At 38.3% G+C, this 19900-nt stretch overlaps 2 protein-coding genes across 13 annotated transcripts in view; both read right to left on the bottom strand.

The window, feature by feature from the left end:
* The window catches only part of LOC120567191 (protocadherin gamma-A11-like), a 270004-nt gene that overhangs the window by 162479 nt on the left and 87625 nt on the right, over positions 1-19900 (bottom strand). The gene's annotated exons all lie outside the window — the stretch shown is intronic.
* LOC120567209 (protocadherin gamma-A2-like) lies at positions 3077-6456 on the bottom strand. Its single transcript, XM_039814123.1, has one exon. It carries the CDS (start codon positions 6311-6313, stop codon positions 3851-3853), a length of 2463 nt encoding a protein of 820 aa, XP_039670057.1. The 5' UTR covers positions 6314-6456; the 3' UTR covers positions 3077-3850.

Genomic DNA, 19900 nt, shown 5'->3' with positions numbered 1-19900 from the left:
GTCGGGATGAGAGCTGACAACTGTTACTGTTAGCCCCCAGTCAGCTAGAAGCCAGCCACTTTCATTACAGCAATCCCCCCGGCCAGCACTTAACTCCAGTGCCTGGTGCTTACGATGCTAACTGCAGTTTAATGAAGCATCGGGAAACAGACCATATCAGACCCAGCACCCGAGACACAACAGCGGCCTTCCAAACGTTAGCTAGCTACATCTCCATTAAAACAAAACTGAAAGCTCTGTGCTTGAAGCTGTTTAATTGACATACTTTTATCATGCGCTAATACTGTCAACGACACTGCTTGTTCTTGTGACCCAGATAATACCTAAAATTAAGCACTGCTTGTTTTTTCCCCCTTCTTCAATGGCTGAAATCAGGAGCACAACTGAGCCTGCAGCTATAAGATGAAACAGCAACACACATGAGTTCACATGGGAATTATTCTGATGAGAAAACCACTCTGATTTACAACCATGACACAATCAGCAGCAGTCAGGACCACACACACACACACACACACACACACACACACACACACACACACACACACACGCACGATTCTTTTTCTAATAAAATCAACATGACACACATGGAACACTGATGCTTCAGTTTATTCAACACTGTATGTGAAGAGAGTGTATCTTTATTGTACCAGGGATTCTGCTTTGTATGACTGTGTTTTGTACGCTATCAATGTGAGCAAGCCATTTAAATGTTCATTAAAACACCTTTACTAGTACCAGTCCAACGCATTCTCATGAACGGGTTCGTATGATACAAAAAGTTATGCACATTAAAACGTATTATAGGGAAACTAGGAGACCTCAGACTGGTCACTTGACATCGGCTACAGAGCGCCAGTCGCTAGCTGTTTAAGCCACTACAGAGCCGCCGACTACTGTGTACATTGTGCTCCGTCAGGTCAGCGGTAGTGGTGGTTCAGTTACCTGAGAATAGGTGACTGTGAGCCGAGTAAAGAGCACCGCGAGTTGCCGGTCGTGGTGCTCCATCAGGTCAGCGGTAGTTGGTGGTCTAGTTACCCTAGAATAGGTGACTGTGCGCTGGGTACAGAACACCATGAGCTGCCGGTCGTCGTGCTTCGTCAGGTCAGCGGTAGTTGGTGGTCTAGTTACCCCAGAATAGGTGACTGTGCGCTGGGTACAGAGCACCATGAGCTGCCGGTCGTCGTGCTTCGTCAGGTCAGCGGTAGTTGGTGGTCTAGTTACCCCAGAATAGGTGACTGTGCGCTGGGTACAGAGCACCTCGAGCTGTCGGTCATTTCGGGTGGAGATTAAGTTTAGGCAAGAAAAGGTGAGCATTATGCAGCGACGGAAGTTAAGTTTAGGCACCAAAACGACTAGTTAAGTTTAGGAAAAGATTGTGCATGGTTTGTATTATAACACTCCCAAAGAACACACATTTCCTGGGTGAAAGTCTGGTATTTTCCATGTGTAACAAACTCCACTCCCAGGCTTGTAAATCCTATATGTTAACGGCCACTCATCCTCCCCAATCATCTCCCTACGTGGCCAGCCTTGTTCTTATACAGCAACAGTCAATGTGGTGCACACAGCCAAAAAAAAACGTGTAAATCACATGAATTACAGTGCTTAACTTTTCGTAGCTTTTCATGAGAACAGGCTGACCAGTCACAACCTTCCTAGAAATAATTAACAGCTACACTAGTGTCTACATTTACAATCTGAAAGCAAATTTAGTACTGCATTGCCCTAACACAGTATGTGAATGATATCAGAGAATGTAGTTCTGAAAGTTGGTTTAACTGATTACTGACCTTGTTGCTGTTCCAAACTACAGTACATATCAACATGTATCTGTGTACATAAATTATATTTTGTTTTCTGTGGTTTATGTAACTTTAAAAGTGCTTTGTCTTTGTTTTCCTGTTTTCTCATTAGATTTTTACTGTCATATGTCTGAAACTTTGTTGATGCTAAAGAGGCCTTAGAAGAGTCTAATTGAGAGTTGATCTAAAAAAACATTAAATATGGTTTAATCCAAGACACTACAGGTGAATAAGGTAAATATTTAAACTAATAAATATCACCATCTTTCCCATTTGCATTACCAGTTTTCTGAAATGTTATGTTTAAATATGCAAATAACAGCATTATCTAAATAAGTATGGGCTAATTTGCATAATGCCCATAACAGAACAGTGAATATTGAATAAAGCCAGGTTCAAAATTCTTGTTTCATTTTGTTGTCAAAGGTTTTTACAGACAGAATTCTGAACATTTTTATTTTTTTCACACTGTAAATCACAAAATACTGGCAACAGCCATGTTTTCAGGAATAAAATGTTCTATAAATCTGGCCATGAATGATATACGAACAAACCCCTACTTGAAAACCCTTCAGAATAGATAGGAATAAAACTGGAATGTTTGGTGTATGCAAGTGCACAGAAGTGGAGATTTCTGGCTCACAGTATATGCATTGCAAAATTCCATAAATTAACATTGTTTACATTGTATTACATTTTTTTACATTACATTAGCCTACTATATGTCTATTGTTTAGTATGTTGTATTATAAGCAGTTTTGGAAGCACTGCAATAGTAAAACTTTCTTCGCCATATACACAGTAAATAATATTAAGCAATGTTTTAGTAGTGTTGGCTTTGAAGCATTACACTACTTACTAACTACTGATACTAACTTACTGTCTACAGATTCAAATGCAATGGCTTTCACATTGTAAAAAGAATGAATGTATGAGAAATGCCATTCATTCCTACTAAATATTTCAAGTTAGCAGCATATGTGTATGACCTCTAAGTGCATTACAACATTGCCGTAGTGAAGAGTTTTATTCACCAGTATGTTGTAAATACTTGTTGCTCAAACCTAAGGGGAAGCATGTTGTAGTTGTACTAAAAATACATGCAAGTCATTCTCAGGGTGCACATTTTCATTTTCTTGTTACCTAAAGTTGCCTTGGATTTTTTTAATGATGACCTTCAGTTTTGGTTGTTGATATAAAGGTCCTTCATGTCCTTGGACAAATTATTGTACAAATTCTGTGCAAAAGGTTATTAGGACAATGCAAAGGTATAACACAATATTATCTCCCAGTTTATTTTTTATCCGTATACACTCATAGTGTATTTACATATTGTTCAATTTATAGCATGTAGTGCAAAGCTTGTAATATATCTCTTTCACACAACAAATAATGGTATTTTGTGAAAAATAACATGGCCTTATCAAAACGTGGCTGCAGTGTATTCCAAGTCAAAAAATGGAAAACAATAAAAGTGCAAAGGCAAAGGTTTTTTCCACAAAAACATTAACAGAGAAAAAGATACCTATATCATGGACAAAGCAAAATATTAACAAATAGTACTACAGTTCCTGAACTGTATTGTTATTATCAAGGAAGGAAATAAAGTAGTCAGAAAGCTCAACCATGCATATATAATACTAGTAAGTAGTTACAGAATAAGAATTAAAAGAGGCAGGCAAACAAAACAAGCCTTACTAAGTTATAACAAACTGTCTGGTGTAACCTTTTCCTATCTGTGACTTCGAAAAAGGCAAACAAAACTGAGTAAATAGAAATATTTTTTTTTTTATGCTAATATGATACTATTTTCGAAAATATTGAGTTACGATTACCGTCTAAGGTCGTGGTGGGATGAGGTTAAGGTTGTTAGCAAAACTCCAAGTAAATTACAAAACACATTAAACACGGCATTGACAACATATTCAATCACAAATACAATGCTAACATTGTAAACATAATATTTGGCAGTCAAAGGGTCAACATTTAATTCACCTCATAGGGATCATATTTACAATATATACACAATATGTTATGGACGACTCTCATTTGACCACATAACAAGGATGCGGTGCCCCTGCCCTCACCTTCAGACCAGCTCTGTCTGTACTCGTGCGCCTTAGCGTATTTTTTTGATAGGCTGCACTTCTTTGCTTCAGTGTGTCAGTGTCTGTACTTGAACCGAAACGAAAATCGCCTCTCCACGACCCTGTGGTCAAGAATGAATCATACCGGTCATCTTTCAGCAGGGTCCCACTACGGCTTACGTCTGCAAAACTAGTGGGACAGTAAGTCGTGGGGAAAACGGGGAGAGCAGTCGTTGAACGGTAAACATAACTACGCCTGCAGAGCTTAACATAAAACACTCCACTGATTAAAAGGATGAAAAGAGAGGAAACCGCTATCAGAGCGATAATCAAATAGAGCGTTAAGTTATCACTGTCCTGTGACTCATCTGCAAACTCAAAGAGTTCGTTTAAAACAGGCAACCCGTCACCAATGACTACGCTGACTGTAGCGGTGGCGGAGAGAGATTCGGGCCCGTTATCTGTTACTAAAACAACAACAGTTTGTTTCGGTTCGTCGTCCTCCATGAACGTACGCACCGTTCTGATTTCTCCTGTATGCAGACCGACCATAAACAGGTTAGGCCGCGTCGCTTTGATTATTCTGTAGGACAGCCAGGCGTTATGGCCAGAGTCGGCGTCCACAGCTACCACCTTAGTAACCAGGTAACCTCTAGGCGCTTCAACTGGCACCATATCCTCAGCAATAAACCCCGTGGTTTGGACAGGATATAAGACAACAGGTGCATTATCATTTTGGTCCTTAATAAAGGCGTTTACAGTGCAGGTGGTGGAGAGTGGAGGGTCGCCTCCATCTCGAGCTGTCACCTTAATTTGAAAGTAAACGGACTGTTCGTAATCAAATAGGCGTGATGTGAAGAGCTCCCCTGTGTCTGAGTTGATGGTGAGGAAGGAGGACACTTCTGACTGTGTGTCCTTTGATATTTGGTATAGTATTTTAGCATTAGTTCCGTCGTCAACGTCTTCTGCTTTTACTTTCATCACAAACGAGCCAACGGGTTGGTTTTCTAAGATGTTGGCATTGTACTCGCTCTGCGTAAAACTCGGTGGATTATCATTTATATCATTGACCACGATTGTTATAACTTTTACACTAGAAAGCGAGGGGGAGCCCGCATCAGTGGCAGTGATTGTGATGTTATACTCGGGTTCAAGTTCTCTGTCTAGTATTCCGTCAGTCACTAACATGTAATAGTTTTTTACCTCTGATACAAATTTAAAAGGAACATTGTCTGGGATTGTACACGTGACGCGCCCACTGTTTCCAGTGTCCAGGTCATACATATTAATCAGAGCAACCATAGTTCCTGGTTTAGAGTCTTCAGCCACGTTAGCAGAGGCTGACTTTATTTCCATCATGGGTTTATTGTCATTTACGTCAATGACGTCAATTATAAGTTTACAGTGAGACGCCTGACCACCCCCATCTTTAGCCTGAACATCCAGCTCGTGCATACTAGCATCTTCATAGTCAATAGCACCTGCCACCCGAACTTCTCCACTCAAAGGGTTGATTTCAAAAATTCCTCCCATCTTGTCTGACAGGTGACTGAATGAGTAGGTTATCTCTCCATAAACACCTTCATCTGAGTCCGTGGCATTCAGCTTGGCTATGCCAGTCCCTATGGCAGAGTTCTCTGGCACAGAGGCTTTGTAAACTCGTTGGCTAAAAACTGGGACATTGTCATTGGCGTCCAAAACACGGATATGGATAGAAGCAGTTCCTGATCTGACCGGATTTCCCCCGTCGATTCCATTGATTTTCAGTATATGTTCAGCTTGTGCCTCCCGGTCCAAGGACTTTTTAAGAACTAGTTCCGGATAAGCATTGCTATTTATTTGGGTACTCATTTCCAGTGCAAAATGATCGTTCGGGGTCAGTTTATATTCACGGACTGAGTTGGTTCCCAGATCGGGGTCATGCGCACTCTCCAACGGAAAGCGCCTCCCCAGAACTGTGGATTCGACTACATCTAGTTGTATCTCCCCTGCAGCGAAAACTGGGCTGTTGTCATTTATATCTGCAATATCCAAAACTAAGCTGTATACTTGAAGAGGATCTTCAAGTAAAAGCTGGTACTGTAGGATGCAGACACTGGCTTGCGCGCAGAGCTCCTCTCGATCTATCCGTTGGCTGATCAAAAGATTGCCTGATGCAGTGTCCAGTTCACACAGCTGGCTAGTTCCTTCGGCTACAACACGGGTTCTACGAGCATCAAGCTCCGTCACTTTCAGCCCCAGATCCCGCGCTACATTCCCGATAACCGAGCCCCGCTGCATCTCCTCTGGAAGGATGTAACGGACTTCTCCAAACGAAACACCAAAAAGGAGGCAAAACAATAAAAAATGCAGCCACCATTTTAAGTGTATTCGCTGGTCCATGATTAAACATGCTTTCAAAAACAGATGCACTGTCGCCATGATAGCTAAATCCTAAACATATACATCAAATATCGAACTAAAAATGCTGCTGCAGTCCAGCGGTCCCCTGCTTCTCTAGCTGAGTTAATCATGCTCTATTAGGGAAGCTGTCTGCTTGGATTGCTCTCTCTCTGTCCCAATTTCTCCACTGCTCGCTCTCCCGCTCTCTCCCGCTCTCTCTCGCTCTCTCCCTCACACACACACACACACACACACACACACACACACACACACACACACAGTCTCTCTCCCTCATACACTCCCACACATACACAAACAGCATGCACAGCCCTCGGCTCTACTCCAGTTCCACTGGCACAGATAAGGTGAGACGCCATGAGTCAGACATTATAAAAGAGCGTCACCAAGAGACTGAGAGGATTATTGCAACAGTGGACAGCCGTATGCAAAGAGACATATTAGCTGATATTTTAACAGTATCTTGTATTGTGACCAACATAAGACCAGGCAAAAAGCAGGTTGTGGTAACTTACTATTATACAAGATGAACATTCATCAATAGTATCTTGCAGATGTTACTTAATTAATCGCTGTGACATACTGATTTAATATTGCCCCAATGCATTACATTACATTTAAGCTTTGTGGCAGATGGCAGTGGGGTAACACTTTACAATAAAGTACACAAAAAAATAGGTAGTTAATGATTAGTTACTGTTTTTGAAAGGGTAGTTACCCTTTTTCAGAAGGGTAAATAATGGTTAGTTACCCTTTTTCAGAAGGGTAGTTACCCTTTTTCAGAAGTGTAGTTACCCTTTTTCAGAAGTGTAGTTACCCTTTTTGAAAAGGGTAGTTACCCTTTTCAAAGGGTAGTTACCCTTTACAAAGGATAGTTACCCTTTTTGAAAGGGTAGTTACCCTTTTCAGAAGGGTAACGAATGGTTAGTTACCCTTTTTTTTCAGAAGGGTAGTTACCCTTTTCAAAGGGTAGTTACCCTTTTTCAGAAGGGTAACGAATGGTTAGTTACCCTTTTTCAAAAGGGTAGTTACCCTTTTTCAGAAGGGTAACAAATGGTTAGTTACGCTTTTTCAAAGGATAAGTTTAGCTTTTTGATGAACAAGAAGGAAATCAAGTTCTACAAAAAACAGTAACTACCCTTCTGAAAAACAGTAACTAATCATTCGTTACTCTTTCAAAAAACAGTAACTATCATTCTGAAAAAGAGTAACTACCCTTCTGAAAAACAGTATCTAATCATTTGTTACTCTTTCAAAAACAGTAACTAATCATTAACTACCTATTTTTTGTGTACCTTATTGTAAAGTGTTACCAAAATCATTGCAGACTTTGACATCTTGAGCATTACTTGATTCAACTTATTCCCTCTTGTAGGTGCTAAAGAGAACTCTACACCCAAACAACCCACACACAGTTTCTTTCCACACAGCAGCACACTCACAGACAGTTAAATCAGCCATGTGAGGTCGACAAACTATTTCTGTGTAATTACACTGCAATACTAAATTATTGTACTCCTGTATTTTACAGTGCAATATGTGCAATAACATGAATGTAATATGCCATCATTACCATCTGGCAGTATAGATATACTCATCAAATAAATATATGCACATGAATAAAACTCTGAATGAAGAGTGATTATTCACACATTATTATGCAGCAATGAATGGTGCTCCACCTGTATGCGTTTGACTGAGAGTGTACCATTGCACAGTGCCATGCAGATGTCTGAAGAAGAGGAAGATGACCGCGTTTGTTTCTGGTTTGCCAGTGTGCAAATATATGAGCTTCATAATGCATCAAAGTGTTCAACACAGGATTTGGCAATATGAAATAGCTTGTTGTTAAGAGGACTGCGCAAAACACAAAATGAAAATGCATGTTAAAACACCAAAAACTGTTCCATGCCAAGTTTGCATCAGTGAAAGTGCAGTATTGGAAGCATTCAACACTAGTAAGTGAATTACAGCAATTATTTAGAGGGTTGAGTAACTCCTACACTGACAAACGTTTTTTATTTAAAGTCTATTGACGACATGGTTTTAACACTGACTTGAAGAACCGCTAAGAGGTACAACTTAAAATATATCAAAGAAAACTGAAAGTTAAAGGGAATTTGCATTTTATTTAGCCAGTTAAAATTTGTTTGTTGATGAGCAATTTACGTCCATTAGCTAGATGCATTCGGTGCTAATGTTCAGTGTAAAAGGTGTTGATAAAAATGTCTGCAGCAGGGTACCTGACAGAAACTCTGCACTCCACTGTATCATAGCCAACAGTTTTACTGCATCTCCATCTGTCATATTAAGAGACAAAAAAGTGAATGTCTGCCTCCCTCTGGACATAATTCGAAGTAAAAACTAATTTCAATGAATAATAAAATAAAAGATATGAAAGGGTTACTCAGAATTCCTGAGTAAATGTTTATTTGGTTTATAACTGGATAATAAGGGTGGTATCTATTTTATTATAAAAAAAATTGCATTTCTTTAAAATAAACTTGAATATAGTTTGTATATTTATGAAGATATTTTCCTCTAGCAAATGTGGCATTCATATGTGGACGGTGTTTCCAGTAGGTCCCCAAAAATCTGATTTCAAAAGGACTGAAAAAGGGAGTTACATGAAAACCAGATTAACAAGGGGGAATTATTTAATTGAAAACTGTTTTCGAAGAGTGTACATCATAGCCAATCTTAAGAAATAAAAGTCAGCATCAGAAAATTGCTCCACCAAAGACAGATAAACGAGCTGAGACAATCCACAAGCAAGTGGAGTGAGTATGCAACGCATTGAGTGAGTGAGTGAGTGAGTGAGTGAGTGAGTGGTGGTGAGTGAGTGAGTGAGTGGTGAGTGAGTGAGTGAGTGGTGCGAAGCGGTGTGTGTGTGTGTGTGTGTGTGTGTGTGTGTGTGTGTGTGTGTGTGTGTGTGTGTGTGTGTGTGAGGATTTACACATCTGGGACAGATTAGGTGAAGCATGGGCCTACCTCAAGAGAACCCAATACAATCCCCAAACGCATCAGCAAAGTCTGATGGACTTTTCCTCAGAGTCTGGTCAGCAGGCAGTGTGTTGTCATTGTAAGACGTCACAAACTTAAAGTCGCTGGTTCTAGAACCTGTTGTCAGGTACGCGTCATAATTGTAAGCGCTGCGTAAAGTTCCTGTGCCGTCAACATCTGCGTAATTAGGAGGGAGATAAGCGCTGGGGATGGCAACTGCTCCATCAAACAACAGTCTGGGCTTTCTCCTGCGACAAAACCTCACACCCAGGATGATGATAATGAAGGTCAGAAAAAGGTGGACACAGACACCAGCGCGATGATCAGATAAGAGGTCAGTTTGGAGTTCTTCTCATCGTAAGAAATATCTTTCAGTTCTGGCATCTCAGCCAAGTTATTAGAAATAAGTAAATACATGGAACAGGTGGCAGAGAGAGAGGGCTGTCCGTTATCTTTCACTGCTACAATAAGATTCTGTTTCATGCTGTCTGCACACAGGAAAGGCCCGCCGGGGTGCGGTGTGTGGCGGGGGAGAACAAAAAATAAAAAACCCCCCCGTTGGGTTTTTTTTTATTTAATACACCGCCCGCCCGTTTTTTGTCCGCGCGCCCCCCCCCTTTCCCCCCCACTTTGGACACCAGAGAGCCTCCGTGTGCAGCTTTGGGGACCAGCTCGGTCATGAAGGAGATGCCCTCCGGGGCGGGGTACAGTATCTGAGGAGAGTTGTCATTCACATCCGATATGAAGACACTGACGGTCACGTTGCTGCTGAGCGGAGGAGAACCGTTGTCTCTGGCCATCACGTGGACTTTAAAACTCCTGAACTGTTCATAATCAAACGACCTCACAGCGTGGATCACCCCCGTGTCTCCGTTAACAGATAGATAGGAGGACACCGGGGCACCGTTCACCTCACCGGTTAACAGAGAATAAATCACTGTACCGTTTTGTCTCCAGTCGGGGTCTCGAGCAGTAACGGAACATAAAGTGGAGCCAGGTTTGTTATTTTCAGTCACATATGCGCTGTACGACTGTTCCTCAAAACACAGGTGGGTTGTCGTTGATGTCTGCTACAGATAACTGAAAAGTTTTAGAGGAGGACAGAGGTGGAGAGCCCTCGTCAGTGGCAGTGATTGTAATGTTGTAATCAGACACTAGTTCACGGTCCAGTTGTCCTGTGGTCACCACAGAATAATAGTTTTTAATAGAAGGAACCAACTTAAAAGGGACGTTTTGCTGAATGGAGCAGCGGACATGTCTGTTATTCTCAGAGTCTCTATCCTGCACGTTAATGATGCCCACCTCTGTACCAGGTAGGGTATCTTCAGGTATGGAGTTAGTCAGAGATTTCAAATTGACTACAGGGGCGTTGTCATTCACATCAGTGATATAAATTACTGCTTTAGCATAAGATGACAGCCCTAACCTATCTTTTGCTTTAACACGTATTTCAAATGATGTCGCAGTTTCATAGTCAACAGCACCAATTACTCGTATCGCACCCACTTTACGGTCAATACTAAATATCTTTTCACATCATCAGTAACATGTCCAAATTCATACGTCACATCTCCGTTGACTCCCTCGTCTGCATCAGCAGCACTCACTGTGACCACTACAGTATCTACAGGAGAGTTTTCAGGCAGACTGGCTTTATAAACGGCCTGGCTAAACACTGGGGCGTTATCATTAGCATCCAGTACAGTGACGTGTATGACTACCGTACCTGATCTCTGAGGAGAGCCACCATCTAGAGCTGTAAGGAGCAAATTGATCTCTTCTTGTTTTTCACGATCAAGCTCTTTTTCAAGAACAAGCTCTATTGTGTTTCCCTCAACGGCCAAAATGAAATTATCATTCTTTTTAAGGCTGTACTGCTGAACTGAATTTTGTCCTACATCCGCATCGTGCGCCTCCTCTATCAAAAAAACGAGCGCCCCTGACTGCCGACTCTTGAATTTCAATATTTATCAATTCTTCCTTAAATTGTGGCGAGTTATCGTTAATATCTTGAATGTGAAGACTGATCCGATGTAGCTCGAGAGGATTCTCCAGCACCAGCTCATGTTTTAGGATGCACGAAGCCTTTTCTCCACAAAGCCCCTCTCGGTCAATCCTGTCGGCAACAATCAACTCTCCGTTATTCAGGTTTATGTCACAGTAACGTTTGTCTGTCCCATCGGTGTCAATACGGGCTCTTCTGTTAGACAGCGTGCCCGTCTCCAGCCCGAGATCCTTGGCCATATTTCCAATAACTGATCCTCGCTTCATCTCCTCTGGAAAAGAATAGCTCATGTCTCCATATGTGACATGCAAAAAAAGGAGGAAATGAAACCCGTACGTTTGAAATTCCGAATCCATCATCGACGATGAGTTCTTAAAAGGTTGATGAATAAAGCGAACAAAGACAGTTCACCCAAATAGCAACTGCGAGTCCAGTGTGATTGTCCCTAACTAGACACAACAGCAGAAGAATGTACGTCCACCCCAAATGACAGAGGGATTCAAACATCTTAAGGCTGGTGTATAGCGCCACCGTGAGTTAAGTTCAACAAAAACACTGATCAAAATGAGCACTTTAAATTGGCTGTTGCTTATAACTTCTGTTTATTTGTGTGTGAACTACACACTACAACTGCAATATTATCAATATTTGCAACTGCAGTTATCCATAAGGTTCAAACCAGAAAGATCCAGTGTACCTGTGTAGTTTTCCTCCATCAGAATGCAAAACTAACCTGCTGTTCTGCAGGAGTGTTTTCACACTAGATACCCTGAACCTAAAATGTTTAACCTCAGCTGATTTTACTAAGGCCAATATGATAGATGCTTTATATCCTTTTTAACTACTGAATCTCTTGCTTATACTGTTTTCCTGTTTATACTGTCTGATTGTATCCTGGCCAAAAAATAAAACGTATTTACACAAGTTAGTAATTATCTGAACTTGGATCATTTCATTTTTCTATATTTCAAAAGTGGTTAAACTACATTTTCTGTAATGACTATAATCAAGATTCACATATCTGCAGAGCTGTAAAAGTTTGGAATGCTGAGCACCTGCATCTATAGTTGAATTAAATAAGACAGTAGTCGTCTGTAATATTTAAAAGGAAAGTTCATTCATATAGTTACAAAGAAGCCTTACACCTTTAAAGAATCATCAATTTACATATAAATTTGTATATTATACTTGCAGCTTAAACCAATCATAATAAACACACTAAATGTATTTTGTACTGCCTAACTTCTGATTAGCCTATTCAATCACATATCAGGGAGAAACCAGAGTAATGGTGTGAATTTAATGAAAGTGTGGAGAAAACTAAACAAGTTTCTGAAAAGATATTATCTGTTCAGCACCAAGGACAGAGAAATTAGCCCAGATAGTCAAAAACAGTCAAAATAACAAAGAGCAGTCACATAAACAAACAGAGTCAAGTTGGCTGCATTTGTGTTTGTGTGTGTGTGTGTGTGTGTGTGTGTGTGTTTCTTAAGAAAAAAGGCTATGACCCTTAAAGACCACTTGCACTAAACATACTACTACAACTTGTCTAACACTGCAGATCTACAAATATAGTGATTTAAGGTAATGCCAATACCTTTCAACACTACATACAGTTACCTCCTACCATCACAGAATAGGAATTAATACTGATAGGTATGATACAGTTTGTCAATGAGTATCAACAACACAAAAGCAGATGCAGTAAATCAAACAATTACATTAAGGCATAGCCAAGACACAAGTAGTTAAGACCAATCACTTAGTCAATCCACAGAAAACAGTCAGGCAAAACAGGAGTTACCAAAATCACTGTAGTAGAATAATTAATTGCGTTACCTAGAAGAGAAAGTCCCTAATTCTGTCAGCATGACCTCTAGTCTACCTGTAGGGAACTCACACTCTATGTTGATAAAAACAGTGACTGATATTCTGTCACGTCATGACCTGAGAAAATGCATTATTGGTCTAAAACACAAAACCAAGCCTCAATTGACCCAGTAAAAACACAGACTGGACACAATACAGATGTGGTTCCTAAGGTTATGAATAGAAAAATGGGTAACACTTTAGAATAACTACACATAATTCATCATTTATTAAGCATTAGTTAACGATTAGTTAATGGTTTGTTCATGATTACTTATTAATTGTTCATACATAGTTCATCATTAGTAAAGTATTTGTTCACACAATTATAAATGGTTTGTTCATAGTAAATAAGCCTATTAGTTAATGGTTTTTCATCATTATTAATTAATTGTTCTTACAGAATTCATCATCAGTAAAGCATTTATTCACATAGTTATAAATGGTTTGGTCATAGTAAATAAGCCTATCTTGAAAAATATGTTTGTAAGTACATGATTTATACTTAACAAATAATGAAACAACCATTTGGAAATGAAATAATTTTCCCATCATAAACCAGTTACTAACTATTGCTAAATGCTTTGTTCATCATTTGTAAAGCATTGCTCCTATCTTAATTCTCATGAATGAAGCATTTGTGTACACACTCATAAATGGTTTGTTCATAGTAAATAAGGGCTCTTGTAAGTTATGTTCATAAATAGAAGTTTGACACTTTCTAAGTATTGCAAAAACCATTAGTGAATTAAATAATTTTCCCTTTATACTCTACAAACTAGTAGTAATTTATTTGTTTATCATTTGTAAAGCATAGTTCCTACATTCATTCTAATCAGTAAAGCATTTGTAAATGCAGTTAGTAAATGGTTGGTCCATAGTAAGTAAGCCCATGTAAAAGGTTTATCAATATATTTTTTAATAATTCCTACATGATGCATTAACCATTTGTAAATTAAGTAATTTTACCATTAAACGTAAACGGTTGTTTATAACTAGGAAGTTAATGATTAACAGACTATCTAGACTTACATTTGTTCATGTCTTAAATAAAATGTTATGATTTAGAAAAGGCCTAAACTAATAGCTTGGGTGTTAACACATCTGTTACAAATACTTACCAATAATGTAATCCGTGATTAACTCATGAGTTACTACTGGTTAGTTAAGTATACTGTGTGAGCCCATCTAAAGTGAGGACTTTCTATGCTTTACAAACCATTTATAAATGAGTTCCAAAGGCTAACAGAACCTGGACACACACATGTATTGCTCTATCTGGACATGCCTTCAGAAATATAGTTAGTGTTAATACATCTTTAACAAGCACTTACCAACACATCAATTCATGATTAACTCATGAGTTACTAGTGATTAGATGACTACATGGTGTGAGCCCATCTAAAGTGAGGACTTTCTATGCTTTACAGAGCATTTATAAATGAGTTGCAAAGGCTAGCAGATACAACAGAAACACAAGTAAAAAAAAGTATTTGTAACCGTTATTACGATGTAGTAAGAATGTACATTTATGAAATAGCTCGTTGATATCAGGGTGAATTTGGACCAGAACCAGAAGAAAACTAGATTGTTAAGACCCATAGAATTGAACATCAATAAAGAGACTAGGAAACCAGGATAAAGTTTGAGAAGTGTATTAATATACACAGAAACATGGCATACACATATACAGATAAAACACAGGTTGTAAAAATAACAACTAAAATAATAAAGTGCGCTCATAAAAGAAACCCTTTTCAGTTCTATGAGCTCAATTGTTCTTTGATGACAAGAGTTCAGAGATGTTCAACGTTGGGGCCCATATGAGTTTGGTTTCTGTTTGTCCTACCACCATAAAGATGGAATCCAGGGCAATCCGTATAAGTTCTGAGTCTTGATCCTGTAGCTGCCACCCAGCCCACTGAACTGGGAATCTCTAACCCCTGGAAGACTCTGGGATCTGAAGAATCAATGTGATCCAATATCTGTCTCTGGACCGGACCTCCCGTGCGTAGCGCTTCTCAAATCTCCACCTCCTCCATCTGTAGATGAGGTAAAATCAGTTCTCTCTATTACTATTCAGAAATAAAATCAATTGCTTAGGCTACAATGAAAATAATTTTTCAGTTAACCCATATTGAAATATCTAAATCTCTATTCAGTTGTACAACCGTTCTAAAATGTCTTCTCTTAAGTATCAAAAGTATACAAATCCCTTTCAGGTATCAAAAGTACATTTATATTAATAGGTAACCTTTATACAAAAACTACATTTCTAATTCAAGTTTTAAGGAACCTACATTAGTAGCATTAACACTATTCTTAATATAATTGCATAAATTGCATGTAAACATCTCTCAAATTGTATTTTTTCCCATAACTTAAGCTACAGTGTCGTAATTTAGAGAAATTAAGACATGCGTGCTTATTTATCCCTCCCTGCCCAGCTAACAGTAGAAAGAATGCACTAAAAATTAGCCTCTTTGAGTTACTTCTCCATAAACTCCAGTTAAACAATTAAACACACAACTTGTACTAACATTCATTCAACAAATACCCACAGCTAGCAGTAGTGTTGAAAAGCAACATTACTTTCCATAACCAATAGATAGAATCATTAGCCTTTTCACAGGAAATATACAGTACTCCGCTAGCCTTTTGTGGCTAATTACCCTATTAGCATATGAATACAGCATCTTAGCTAACCCGTTAGCTTTGCACTATTAGCACCGTTCTCTTAGCTAATACATCCATGATTAGCACCGATTAGCATGGATGCTAGCGAACCTATTGTTAAGGAATTACTCACCATTTTAATGGAATTCACTGCCTTTAACTCCGTGACGACAGTGGATTCAGGCACAGCTCTCTTTCGTTCTATTCACAACAAAGCATAGCCAGTATTAGATCGGATTTAATTCACTAAATGTCGTTCTTTTCTCTTACCGAGTGAATGACAACAGGCTTATATGACGTTTTGAGCGCGCGCCTAAAGGGACGTGAGGGACGTGAATATAGAGCTCAACAAACAAGCCTAGTTGATAGCTGATTGGTAAACTCACAGACCCAAGTTCACCCATTGGCTTATTTACAAGCCCATCAAAGTTAACAAAATGACAAGCCCCTATATTTTTATTTTATTTTGAGACATTTCATTTTGTTTTCCAAGTTATTAAAATATGGTCAAAAGTAGTTGTAAGAGATATGGGAGAAAATAGTGGAAAACGATTTAACTTTCACTTAGCTTTGATGGGCTTGTAAATAAGCCAATGGGTGAACTCGGGTCTGTGAGCTGACCAATCAGCTATCAACTAGGCACGTCAGATCTCTAGATTTACGTCTCCTCACGTCCCTTTGGCGCTACATCGGAACCGAACGTAGGCAGCCGTTATTCACTCGGTAAGAGAAAAAGAACGACATTTAGTGAATTAAATCCGATCTAATACTGGCTATGCTTTGCTGTGAATAGAACGAAGAGATCTCTGTCTGAATCCACTGTCGTCACGGAGTTAAAGGCAGTGAATTCCATTAAAATGGTGAGTAATTCCTTAACAATAGAGTCGCTAGCATCCATGCTAATCGGTGCTAATCATGGATGTATTAGCTAAGAGAACGGTGCTAATAGTACAAAGCTAACGGGTTAGCTAAGATGCTGTATTCATATGCTAATAGGGTAATTAGCCACAAAAGGCTAGCGGAGTACTGCGTATTGCCTGTGAAAGGCTAATGATTCTATCTATTGGTTATGGAAAGTAATGTTGCTTTTAACACTACTGCTAGCTGTGGTATTTGTTGAATGAATTTTAGTACAAGTTGTGTGTTTAATTGTTTAACGGAGTTTATGGAGAAGTAACTCAAAGAGGCTAATTTTAGTGCATTCTTTCTACTGTTAGCTGGGCAGGAGGATAAATAAGCACGCATGTCTTAATTTCTCTAAATTACAACACTGTAGCTTAAGTTATGGGGAAAATAATACAATTTGAGAGATGTTTACATGCAATTTATGCAATCTTATTAAGAATAGTGTTAATGTAACTAAGGTAGGTTCCTTAAAACTTGAATTAGAAAATGTAGTTTTTGTATAAAGGTTACCTATTAATATAAATGTACTCTTTGATACCTGAAAGGGATACTTTTGATACTTAAGAGAAGACATTTTAGAACGGTTGTACAACTGAATAGAGATTTAGATATTTCAATATGGGTTAACTGAAAAATTATTTTACTGTAGTCTAAGCAATTGATTTTGTTTCTGAATAGTAATAGAGAGAACTGATTTTACCTCATCTACAGATGGAGGAGGTGGAGATTTGAGAAGCGCCACGCACGGGAGGTCCCGTCCAGAGACAGATATTGGATCACATTGATTCTTCAGATCCCAGAGTCTTCCAGGGGTTAGAGATTCCCAGTTCAGTGGGCTGGGTGGCAGCTACAGGATCAAGACTCAGAACTTATACGGATTGCCCTGGATTCCATCTTTTATGGTGGTAGGACAAACAGAAACCAAACTCATATGGGCCCCAACGTTGAACATCTCTGAACTCTTTGTCATCAAAGAACAATTGAGCTCATAGAACTGAAAAGGGTTTCTTTATGAGCGCCTTTATTATTTTAGTTGTTATTTTTCATACCTGTGTTTTATCTGTATATGTGTATGCCATGTTTCTGTGTATATTAATACACTTCTCAAACTTTATCCTGGTTTCCTAGTCTCTTTATTGATGTTCAATTCTATGGGTCTTAACAATCTAGTTTTCTTCTGGTTCTGGTCCAAATTCACCCTGATATCAACGAGCTATTTCATAAATGTACATTCTTACTACATCGTAATAACGGGCACAAATACTTTTTTTACTTGTGTTTCTGTGTAGGCTAGCCTTTGCAACTCATTTATAAATGCTCTGTAAAGCATAGAAAGTCCTCACTTTAGATGGGCTCACACCATGTAGTCATCTAATCAGTAGTAACTCATGAGTTAATCATGAATTGATGTGTTGGTAAGTGCTTGTTAAAGATGTATTAACACTAACTATATTTCTGAAGGCATGTCCAGATAGAGCAATACATGTGTGTGTCCAGGTTCTGTTAGCCTTTGGAACTCATTTATAAATGGTTTTGTAAAGCATAGAAAGTCCCTCCCTTAGATGGGCCCACACAGTATAACTTAACTAACCAGTAGTAACTCTTGAGTTAATCACGGATTACATTATTGGTAAGTATTTGTAACAGATGTGTTAACACCCAAGCTATTAGTTTAGGCCTTTTTCTAAATCATAACATTTTATTTAAGACATGAACAAATGTAAGTCTAGATAGTCTGTTAATCATTAACTTCCTAGTTATAAACAAACCGTTACGTTTAATGGTAAAATTACTTAATTTACAAATGGTTAATGCATCATGTAGGAATTATTAAAAAATATACTGATAAACCTTTTACATGGGCTTACTTACTATGGACCAACCATTTACTAACTGCATTTACAAATGCTTTACTGATTAGAATGAATGTAGGAACTATGCTTTACAAATGATAAACAAATAAATTACTACTAGTTTGTAGAGTTTATAAAAAGGGAAAATTATTTAATTCACTAATGGTTTTGCAATACTTAGAAAGTGTCAAACTTCTATTTATGAACATAACTTACAAGAGCCTTATTTACTATGAACAAACCATTTATGAGTGTGTACACAAATGCTTCATTCATGAGAATTAAGATAGGAGCAATGCTTTACAAATGATGAACAAAGCATTTAGCAATAGTTAGTAACTGGTTTATGATGGGAAAATTATTTCATTTCCAAATGGTTGTTTCATTATTTGTTAAGTATAAATCATGTACTTACAAACAAATTTTTCAAGATAGGCTTATTTACTATGACCAAACCATTTATAACTATGTGAATAAATGCTTTACTGATGATGAATTCTGTAAGAACAATTAATTAATAATGATGAAAAAAACCATTAACTAATAGGCTTATTTACTATGAACAAACCATTTATAATTGTGTGAACAAATACTTTACTAATGATGAACTATGTATGAACAATTAATATGTAATCATGAACAAACCATTAACTAATCGTTAACTAATGCTTAATAAATGATGAATTATGTGTAGTTATTCTAAAGTGTTACCCGAAAATGTAATGATTCAGATCATATCATGAAGCAAGTACAATCACTGCAGACATGTCCATAGGACAACTACAATGCAACTGCAATTAAAATCAAAAACTACTTTTCTCTCTACATTTGTCTGTATTACACAATCAAAGTGGTCGGACCAGAGAGCCATCAACCATTTTAAAAAACTTCAACAAAGGAAAGGCCAAACCAATATACCTGTTAATAAAGTGCAGTAGACTGGATTCAAATATAAAGACATACATACTACAGGTGATGTAATTTCCCTAAAGAACCAGCATGAGACAAAAGTAGCATGTCTGTGTGGGTTTTCAGTCATTCAGCTTTTAATATACTGTATATATACTGTATATAAATTAGCCTGCTAGACATCATTATAACATTTATTCTTTGACCTTAAGTGTAAGAACACTGTGTACATTTAAATGTATTCATGTGGCTGACACTTCTGTCCAAAGAACCATACAAATTAGGCCCAATCCAACCAACAGAAGGCTACATCAAGGACAAGCCATCAGGAATAAGTGTCACAAAGCTCAGTTTGAAATTCTCTCTGAGACAAGTAACACAAAATTA

This window comes from Perca fluviatilis, chromosome 10, assembly GCF_010015445.1.
Source record: "Perca fluviatilis chromosome 10, GENO_Pfluv_1.0, whole genome shotgun sequence".
Lineage (NCBI taxonomy): Eukaryota > Metazoa > Chordata > Actinopteri > Perciformes > Percidae > Perca > Perca fluviatilis.
The sequence above is the reverse complement of the archived record's forward strand: the minus strand, read 5'-3'. Positions and strand labels throughout refer to the sequence as shown.

Bases quoted from the DNA above. Each gene is read 5' to 3' on its own strand.
- LOC120567209 (XM_039814123.1), bottom strand. From the start codon at position 6,313: ATGGCGACAGTGCATCTGTTTTTGAAAGCATGTTTAATCATGGACCAG.